Source organism: Capsicum annuum, chromosome 1 (assembly GCF_002878395.1).
Source record: "Capsicum annuum cultivar UCD-10X-F1 chromosome 1, UCD10Xv1.1, whole genome shotgun sequence".
Taxonomy (NCBI): domain Eukaryota; kingdom Viridiplantae; phylum Streptophyta; class Magnoliopsida; order Solanales; family Solanaceae; genus Capsicum; species Capsicum annuum.
In genome coordinates, this window is record NC_061111.1 from 74,154,245 (window position 1) to 74,165,307 (window position 11,063).

At 29.5% G+C, this 11,063-nt stretch overlaps 1 protein-coding gene across 1 annotated transcript in view; it reads right to left on the reverse strand.

Annotated features, from left to right (window-relative positions):
* The window catches only part of LOC107855163, a 14,678-nt gene extending 8,254 nt beyond the window's left edge, over window positions 1-6,424 (reverse strand). The window contains exons 1-3 of the mRNA XM_016700170.2: window positions 5,179-6,424; window positions 4,855-4,905; window positions 4,660-4,732 (exon numbers count right to left, since the gene is read on the reverse strand). Of these exons, the coding sequence (XP_016555656.2) occupies window positions 4,660-4,732; window positions 4,855-4,905; window positions 5,179-6,026 (972 nt within the window). The 5' untranslated portion in view covers window positions 6,027-6,424. The remainder of the gene's footprint in view (window positions 1-4,659; window positions 4,733-4,854; window positions 4,906-5,178) is intronic.
* Window positions 6,425-11,063: the final 4,639 nt, after the last annotated feature.

Consider the following 11,063-nt stretch of genomic DNA (forward strand, 5'->3'; position numbering starts at 1 on the left):
TTCTCCCCTTCCAGCCCCCCCGCCCCCCTCCCTTCCAGCCCCCCACCCTCCACCCTCTTCTTTCTTATTCAAACACAAAAATACTTTCATCAAGTTAAAATTAATGTTTTCAAGTTGTCTTATGAACAAAAAAAATCAAAAGAAAGCTCATTGATGATAACTAATTCAAAGACAAAATCATCAATTTAATTTAATTTTTATCTAAATTTTGAGGGAGTTGGATTGAAGGTTGAGATGGTGTTCAATGAAGAAAATTTTTTAATAGTGTTTTCAAGTTTGTTCTTGGGTGGTGTTAATGGAGGAAAGTGAAAAAATTAAAGGAAAATATTGTTCTTGGGTGGTGTTGTTAATGGAGGAAAGTGAAAAAAAATTGAGGTTGTTAATGGAGGAAGTTGAGCGTTGTTGTTGATGATGATTTGAAGAAGAAAGAAGAAAGAAGTGTTCATTTAAAAAAAAAAAAATATTATATTTTAAATATAATATTACTGAAATTAATTTTTTTAACAAATAAACGTGCCCTTTTTTAAAAAAAATGTCACGTCAACATTAGGGGTGAAACAAATACACTTTAAAGATGTTAAGGGGGTAAATAAACGAAAGTTAAGTTTAAGTGCTAAAGTGAGTTGTAGGACAAGTTCAGGGGAGAAAAGAAGTCTTTTTTTATGCTCTCTATCAGTTTAAACTTTTAGATGAAATAGTAACACACTTAAGTATCATTAATATGGTGTACAAGAATAATATATTGAATAGGGTGTACTAGTACTCCTTCTTGTTAATACTTAAGTTTACTATATGTGAATAACACCATATAGGATGTATAGTTATCGCCTTATAGGAGACAATTTTGCAAGCCAAACTAAAATTAACAGTACTAGTCTTATCATTCTACCTAATATAAACGTTACCCATTAAAGATTCTAGAAACGTAGATGTAACTGATAACTATAATTAGGGCATGCAGGTTGAGGGGAAAAGAGAAAAATTATGCAGATTAAGGAATTATGAGAGAGAAAATATTATGGTATGATCAACTGTCATTGATTTCATATTCCCTACCACTTGAAAACTTTAATCATTGGTCACTTAGTTGCCATGACGTGTTAGAGGGTTGGGTTTTTTGAAGTTTGAGTAACATAATAAGACATGATAACCAAAAACTCAAGTCAACTTGGGTAGGGCATACAAAGAAAGGCCAAATAATAACACTAAAGACGGCAATGATAATGTAAGTACCCATTCGTGAATATTACGAAGCAACATTATTATGCAAACATTCTACAAAGCACGCCACATATACTAATTTGAATGCTTACACAATAAATATATGCAGCGAGTATAACACGTAGAATTAGAAATAGCTCGTTTCTTATTATTTAATGTTAGGTCAATACCTTAGATTAAAAAATATTTTTGGTGAGTTTATCATTTTAGATAGAGATTGTTGCTCATGAATATAGGTGCTTTATTTGCGTTAAAGAAAGGTATGTTTGTGAGTTTAAATTATATAGTACACAATTTAATATCATCAAACAACTTTAACTTGTTTTAGCAGGTAACATGTCTCATTTTCAAGATTACAAGTCTCTTATCTCACGTTTTGAGAAGAATATGTTTAAATGTCCAAAAAAAAGAAGTGGTGTATAGGTCATATCATTCGAGTGACTTGACAATGTAGATAATTTTAAAAATATCATTTTAATGACTAGATTGGGTACATAACTTAAAACTCTATTTATTTTCAAGATTATAAATTTCATATTTTAAAAATTCTTAAAACCAAGTGGCTTAGAATTAGTCGGGGTACAAGGGTTGACCTCGTAGATACATATCATGAGTCCTTAAAAATAGCATGTATGGATTGTTTAAGAAATAGAATAATGTTATATATCATACAACCTAACGACCTAACATTAATCTATACAAAGTCGTTTTTTCTTAGTATGTTTCTCTTTTTTTTTTTGATAGAACATCAATACAAGTTATTGTTTATTCAGTTAGGTGAAGAAAATTAATTATTCTGTAGAAGCAACTTCGAAAAGAGAATTTCAGCTAATTATTTAATTAACATTTGATGCATATATAGCTGGTTCATACCAGATATTATTATCAATCATTAATATGGAATGAATCTTAAAGATCCTAACATCAAAATAAAATAAAAGTTGAAGAGGAACAACTTAATGATTGACGGTTTCTTCTGTCTACATGCATGCAAATCACTTGACATTCTTTTATGTAATTAAAAAAAAAAAAAAGCAGCTAGCCTTGAGGACAAGTAACAAAATATCCTATAACAAATTGATTTACAATTTAGATTATTGATTATTCTTTTGTGGTTGTGCTTAAGTGTTAATCAGGAGCAGTTGTTGGGATTTTGAGATAAAAAGAAGTAAATATAACATTCTTTCAGTCCTCCAATTGGCGAACTAACTAATAATTTCATATGCATCTACAATACCATATATAACAAAATTAGAAATATTTAATTTCCTATGGATATACTCCCTCCCTCTCAAATTACTTTCATGATTTTTAATTATTGATCGCTTTAGAAGTTCAAGAGAAAATTAATTCTATTTTTCCTCATTTTATTCATGATATAGTTGTTCTTGAAAATTACAAACATACACCTCAATAAAGAGGAAGTGGAAAGAAAAGTCATTTGGGGAAAAAAATCCATTGTGCTTATGAGGTGAATGCAATTAAAAAATAAAATTACCCAGAGTGATAAATCTTATAATTTGGAAACCTAATTCATGTTTTTCTAATTTATTTTAAAACAATTTCTGATCATTATCAGGGAAATAATAGAAGAAAATCTGTAAGTCTAAAGGAGGAAGAATGCATATGTATAATACAACAAAAGCAACATACACAGTGTAGTTTCACAAAGTAGCACCTGGAGGGGATTAAGTGTATCAGACCTTACTCATACCTTAAAATTAGAGAGACTGTTTTCTATAGATCTAAAGCTTAAGGATATAAAATACTTGAACAAAATAAAAATTCCTCATTAATTAATGGCTAAAGTTTTCTTTTAAAATCAGAACTTTTTTATTTTCTGCACTAAGGGGGAATAAAAGAAGACGTTTTGCTATCACACTATACTGGTTCTGGAGACTTTTCGAAGCTTTACGTGATCTTCTTGTTTGGTGTAATGAGGAAAAAAGGTTTCACCGAAATAGAATTCTAATGTGCTAGACGTCATATTCCAAAATTATTCTATGTGTTTTAGTTTGACTGAATACGGAGTTCAAAAAAACAAAAAGAGATTTTTGAGTATTGTAATCATAAACTAAAGATGTGTATAATGTATCAAAATGTTTTTTCAATCTCCTGAAGTTTTGGTAGTTAACCGTTAACTTATCAGACAACCGCTTTTGTTTGAAGTTTAATTGAATTGATCGATAGATTTGACTGAAGAGATTTCCCCTCTACCCCAAGATTATTTTCTATTCTCTTTACTCTATACTTATCATTCAAAATCTGTATAAGAAATTAAGCAAGAACCTAAGCTTTAAGGTTCAGTAAGTATGACCTTTTTATATGTATATATTTTAAATATTTTTCATCCATATACACAATTCCTATAGAAAGTAATAAGTTCAATCTGTTGAAGTCTATGATCATCTTATTAGTTGTTTAATTATATGGAAACTGGACATGCCCTCTCATCTGTGGACCTAATTTTTTTTTCCATAGACAACTACGTGGCATATGTTATTCTGCTTTTGGGGTGTTGAGATTTAAACTCAAGGCCTTATACTAGCTCTAAAACCATATTGAAGTGTGTAAATTATGATCATCTTATCCAAAAGTTTAAGATATTAGAGATAAAACACTTGTAGTTTCTTAATAATATTATGTCTCGACGCAGTTGAACCTACAACACTCTCTCTAAATCTTCCTATATGAGTTAGGAAATGTTACTTTCTTGGTGGTAAATGAAACAAAACGAACCGTGAAAGTCATCAAAAGAGCAAAGGTTTATTCCTATTAAGTATATTTGAGTGATTTTGGTGCTAATAAGGTAACATGTAGTTTTCTTTCTCCTACGTTTCTTACTTTGGCCATACTCTAAAATCATTCAATAATATAATAAAATAAGAATGTTGCTAATGATCCCTATATCTATTTTTTTCCACTATGCACTTCCCTAAAGTAGAACAAACAAAGAGCTTAAGCTAATAATACAAAAAGAGAAGAATTAATGAAGATATGGCTACCTAGAAATATACCTCCCACCTAATTATGAAGTTCCCTCAATCCATAAATATTACCCTAAATAAAACCATTAATAATTAGTTCTGCTGTTTCTTTCATGTTTTTTTCCCCACACCAACCATTGTAATTAACATGTTATGGACTATCTGGTCCAAACATTATGTTGGTCTTGTTATTTCTTCTTGGAGTCCTAAAGTTAACGGTTTTTCAGGCAAAAACGGAACATTCATTCTAAAACCATAATCAAAATTTGAATAGATTTGTGAGATGATCACACTAACAACTATATCTCAGAAAGTTACTCTCTTGTTGAAAAATATTAGAAACAAGAAGGATGACTTTCTGAAATAAAAACAATTAGTTCAGTGACCATCTGAGAAATAAACTCGCCGAGATTTCAGCAAGAGAGTAGAAAAGCAATGGTGGGTTACATACCTCTGATTCGTTTTCCAATTGCAGCTTATTGACCAAATACTTCAAGACTAGTCGAATTGTCATCCTCCCATCTCTTGAACAATTATGAAAGAACAAGATTTAGAAAAAATATTAACAATCTGAAACCAAATGTTATAAAAAATAAGAAGTTTTAAAATGAAACAAAACAAAACTTCGAAGTAGATTATTACTTACTTGATCCTAAGGTAGCTCTTGGATATTTGTGGCAAAAAGGGTTCTTTTGTTCTGCATCACAATGTAAAGTACACAAATTAGTAATCCATAACTCGATGATAAATGGAAAAGCTTACTAAATAAGGTTGAAAAAAAGGAAGATAAGACGCACAAATTATGTTGTTAAAGAACAAATTCGTTACTAATTCTATTTAGTGACGAATTAGAAATAGATTATCGGAAAATTCGATTAACTACGAACCTCGTAGCACGAAATCCATATCTAATTTCAGTTTCTTTTTGTGGGAAGGAAAAGAAAAAAAACTTGGTTCTGTATGCACTTACTGGTTTGAAGATGGTTGTAGCGAAAACCATAGCCCAGAATGTGGTCTTCGAGGCGGATGAATGACCCTGAAATCTATAGAACTTGATCCTGGAACGCCCCCAAGTACTGGGAATGGTCCAGGACCAAAATGTGAGCCGGAGGACACTAGAGACAGATTCATATTCTGTTGGATTGGCGCCGGCATAGGTCTAAAACCCCAGTTAATAAACTCATGTTGATGTTGTTGTGGGAACATTGTCGTAGAACTTGTTCCTGCCATCCCTGGATATTGTTGTAAAAACAAAGACGACATAGTACTAGTAGTACTACTGGTCGTCATAAACTGTTGTCTTGGAGGTGGCGGTGCTCGAAATTCATGTATATGTACTTTTGGTGAATCACTAGCTAATATGGATTTCCCATGTTCAGAACTAACTGTTGGTAATAGATCAAGTTCCACTAGTCCGCCTCCGCCTGCTGATGTTCTTCCTAAATTCCCTTCTGGCGTATTATCAGTGGGCATATACGTATGCCCACCAATACTCAACTGAAGCCACCCTTTTTCCTCCTCCTCCTCCACCTCCTCCTTCTTGTTGTTAGTTTCATTGTTATCTTTGGAACTTGAGCCGGTTTCATTAATACTTCCGGTTCTTGATTCATCTTCAGCCATTACTTCAATCAGTGCTAGATCAGATCCTAATAAACACAAATCATTTCGTTGACTATAGTATTCATCATCATATCCTTCTGAAGCTAATCGGCTCATAACACTAAAATTACTGTAATCACCCAACTCGAAACCATAAACACTAGTACTTCTTCCAAGATTCTGTCTAGAAATGTTTCCACAACGATTAATCATGGTCATACTGAAATCTCCCAAAAGTAATCACAAAAACCTGAGAAGAAGGAGATGTCGCCGAAAATTACCCTGATCGCCTTAATGTAAGCCATCGACAAAAGAGGAGAGATCTATTTTAGTGGTACTTTTGGGAAGAAAAAACATGTTTTCTTGGAATTATGGAGATGGATATGTAGATGGAGATACCCATTGACCAGAAGAAGCAAAACTTTGTACTAAAATTTTGTTGTTATAATAAATATGTGCCTGATGTAGTTTATCCTAGACAAAACATCTAAGAGACAAGAAGGAGAATAATACTAGCTACCTGCGAATCTCACTTTCTATTAATTCTCTTTGTTTGGAAGCTTGCAAGGGATGAAATTTGTTTTATCTTTTTCTTTTCCTTTAGGGGTAAAAGTAGATGGTGGACAGTCACTAGTACACAGTATTTTATTATATTGTTCCTGCACACCTCCATCTGAATATAATACTATTTTCTTCGTCCCATTTTACGTATAACAGAAAAAAAAAATTAAAAACATCATGGTCTAAAATAGTTTCTTCATGCAGTTATAAATCATTTCAGCTAAATCAAAAATTTTAAAGTTAATTTTTTAATTATAGTAAAGTTATTTTTTTTCTTTGGGACAAAGTAAAAAAAAAGTGTCATATAAAATAGGCAAAGAAAGTACTGGTTTTAATTTATGTTTGGGGGAGCTAAAATATTAGAAATTCAAAAAATATTAAAAATTGCATTCTCTTTATTTTATTTATCTATTACTTTTACTTGTCTACTTTAGCGTAATCAGAGATAAATTACAATACAAACTAACATCTAAATAAAATAAAAATATAGGTGCGATATCTCGACTATAATTCACAACTCCGTGACGCAAATTCAAAATGTAGTCAAATCTCAAAGAGGCTATTTGAAATTCAGACAAACTTTTCTTTAAGAAGTGCAATTTACAGTAATAGATTGTCCTCCTTATGTAACTAATTTTACTTATTATATGATTGTTAATTGTTATTTATTAATTGTAATTATATTTTAAATAAACTTGATAACGAAAACATTCGTTTACAATATTCGTTGTAACAAAAAGTTAAGCAATGTTTGTACTTTATAATATACTAGGCGGCTACGCTGTGCTATGCACCGGCCTAATGCTGATTCTTGAAAATTTTAGTTATGTATAATTCTATTATTTAATTAAAATTTTCATTTGTTTGGTTGATAAATTCTTAGTTGGACATATCCTATTATATTTACATTAATGAAATTTGTATAAAAATATTTTAAGTTGCTAATATAACACTCATATAATTTCGAGAGACAATCAAATTTTTTGAATTTTTTAAAAAAATATTTACAGTTGTTAATTATTGTGATATATATTAATTTTCACATAGTAATTATCACATATATAATAAAATATTTTAAGTTAGTTAACTGCTGTAATTTAGAATATCTTATATGTAATTTTCAAATAATACATGTTATTTTCCTTGTCCAAACTTTTGTGTCATTCATAGTCCATTATGTTTGTAAAGTAATTTAAGTTTTTAATTATTGAGATTTATAATTTCATTTTTTATTCCAATTTAAGTGTCAATGATATAATTTTGAGAGTCAACTAAATATTTTAAATCTTTTAAATTTTTTAAGTTGTTAATTATTGTGATTAATATGTTCTTTTGTGTATTTTTTTTTTTTTTTGAAATATATAACATTAATTATTTTTTAGATATTTTAAGTTGTTAACTATTATAATTTATAAATTTTTTTATATAATTTCCAAATAATATATGTTACTCTCATTGTCAAAACTTTTGTGGCACTGATAATCAATTATATTTTTTAAATAATTTAATTTTTAAGTTATTGTGATTTGTAATTTTTTTCTGTATTTCAGTTTAAGTGAAACAATGGTTAGGGGTGATATAATAAATTCATGATTGAAGCACCTAAACAGATATGTCTTAAATAACTTATAATAATTAATTAGAAGTGATATAAGAAAATTACTATAAAAATACTTGTTAAAAAGATGTAACTGGGCTCATATAAGACGTAAGTTTATTTACTATTATTAATTTTTTAATAGTTAGATGACGTATAATAATTAATTAGAAGTGATAGAGTAAAATTACGGTTGAAGCATATATGTCATAAAATCTATTTTATTTTTTATTAAATATTATTATTTTTTAAATACATAAATATAATATAATAATTAATTAAGAATGATATAATAAAATTAGAGAGAAGTCAAGCAGACATGTTAACGATCTCCGCTTACTGTGACTTCTAATATAGGAGAATTCTTGATGAAGGTCTAACAATAGTAATTATTTGACTTAATTAATGAAACAAATACATGTTCCACCATATAAAGAAAACTGCATTAGGAGTTGGGAGTTGTGGGGGAGGGGGGAGGGGCGGTGGAGAGAGAGAAAGAATGTCAGCCCCAAAATTATTACAAAAGTTCTCTCTTTCTCCAGATATCACATAAAGGTCCCTTTTAGCTTTTATTCAATGTCTTTTGGGCATCTAAGCCTTGCTTGGAATTCGCAAATTGATCTTTTTTTGCACTCAAATCATGTTTGATTAGAAATCTAATTACCTTACTAATTAATTTTCCATATTTTTTTAATACACGTAACTTCATTTCATTAAGGATTGCCCAAGACATTGATTAGTACCCCCTCTGTCCCATTAATTATCCCAAATTTATTAATTTAATTTTTTATTTTACTTGTCATTTTTTATAAAGAAATAATTTTTTTTTCATTTTTATCCTTTGTCTTAATTACTTTTTTCTTTAAATTAAAATGTAAACATTATTTAATAGGAACAGCATGGTAAACATATTAATTATTTTTCTTAATCAATGTGTCAAGTTAAATTGGGACAAGTAAAATGGAACGGAGGAAGTATTTATTAATAATTTAAATAGTCAGGATACTAATCCATGATTCATTAAATTTGTGTGGTATCATTTAATCAAATTACCCATATCTTTTTTTCATCGTCTTAGCATCCACCTTAGTTTTTCAAAGTAACAGATATTTCAGATAGAAATCTTTTTGGTTAAAGTAACAAATAAAAAAGATGGACGGAGTATATACTATAATAATATAAATGCTCAAATCAGTGGGATGACATAATGACATAATATGCCTATGTAATTAATAATTGTTTAAATGTCTTGAATGGAGTTAAAGATGAGTGTAATATATTAAAATACTTTTTAAAATTTTTTATACTAAATTATGTAATATAAAATATTTTGGATAAAGTCTTACTGATATAAATAGTAGTAATGTTTTTTTAAAAACAGAATAAAATTAAAAGTATGATAGATAATAAATCGAAATAGAGAGGATAGTAGTAATATGTACGTTACTTATACATTCAACAACAGTCGAAGCCACATCTAAACTATACTAGTGATCTATTACATACCCGAACTATAAAAAAGTGATACTATTACCTTCCCACGACACTCATGCCCAATTTTAATGAGTGGAGTGTACTCCACTCGCCCTGTGCTGATGACACGTGTAATTTAATTTTTTAATTTAATTAATAAATAGCCCTTGTGATTAAAAATACATAATCAAGAAAATTCATTAATTCAAGAACTCCTCCTTCTTCACTTATTCTCTGCTTCACTTTCCCTTCAAATAACCAAGCAAATTCAACAAGAAAATTTCGATGGAAGTAAATATTCAACAATCCACCATTAAAAATATGAAATTGTTGAATTGTTCACTTATTCTCTACTTCACTTTTCCTTCAAATCCACTTTCTTTTTCACTTTCTTCTCTTTATCAACAACTCCTCCTTCTTTTACTCACTTAATCAAACAATGCAAATCTTGTATCAAAGCCAAACTCGTTATCACTGGGGCCTTTTCATCTTCAGCAGACCCGAAATGCAAGTGTTTGGATGATGCTAATAAGGTTTTTGAGTTAATGGAGGTGAAAGATGTGGTTTCTTGAAACGCGTGGGTAACTGGGTATTCTCAAATTGGACGATTTGACGAATTGAAAGTCACACCATAGATTGGAGATGAAAGATGTGGTATTCTTAGAAATCTATGGTGTAACAAATCACACCATAGATTTCTTAGAAGGTTTTGGGCTTTGGGTATTCTTAGATTCGTCAATTAATGGAGGATTTGACGAATTGAATGTTGTAACATGGAGTGCTATGATTTCAAGGTATGCACAGGGGGGATTGACAATTGTGATTTCGATGGTAATTTTATTGACGATTTAAAGCTAAGATTTAATTGCACATATTGTGATTCCGATGGCAATTTTAGTAGTGGATATTGAATTTTACGGTGGTTTTTTGTGATTTTTGTTATATTAATGGTTGTATTGTGATTTCAATAGTGAAATTTGGATTTTTAAAATTATTGTGGTGAAGATTTGAGTTTGATGATGATGGTGTCAATGGTGGCGTTTAAATGGTGATTTAATGATGGTGTTTTAATGGTAATTTTGTTGGAGAAAAGCAATTGAAGAAGGAGGGACCCACATATTAAAATAATAAATAAAAAAATTAATTCTATTAACATTTTTTCAATTGTAAAAATAAAAAAAAATAATTTATTAAAAATTTTTTAATTGCAAAAATAATTAATCTAATTGTATATATTAAGAAGAATATTAGGAGTACTTAATGATATAATAGCAAATGAAATAGTGACACGTGTATGAAAGTTGTCATTTTAAGATTTTTCCTCTTCTCTCATGCACCTTAGGAAGGTGAATACACCTTCTCTGCCACGTCACCTTCTACGGTGGAAATAGTATCGCTTTTTTATAGTTTAAGTATGTAATAGGTCACTAGTATAGTTTAGGTGTGGCTTTGACTTTTCTTGTATAGTTTGGGGTGAAAACGATGCCTTTTTTCAAATGATAAAGATAAAATATTTGTACATCTTACTTTTACCTCAAAGGTGAAATAGTTAAACAGACTATTTTCAGCAGATCCTCCGCTCAATATATATATATATATATATATATATATATATATATATATAT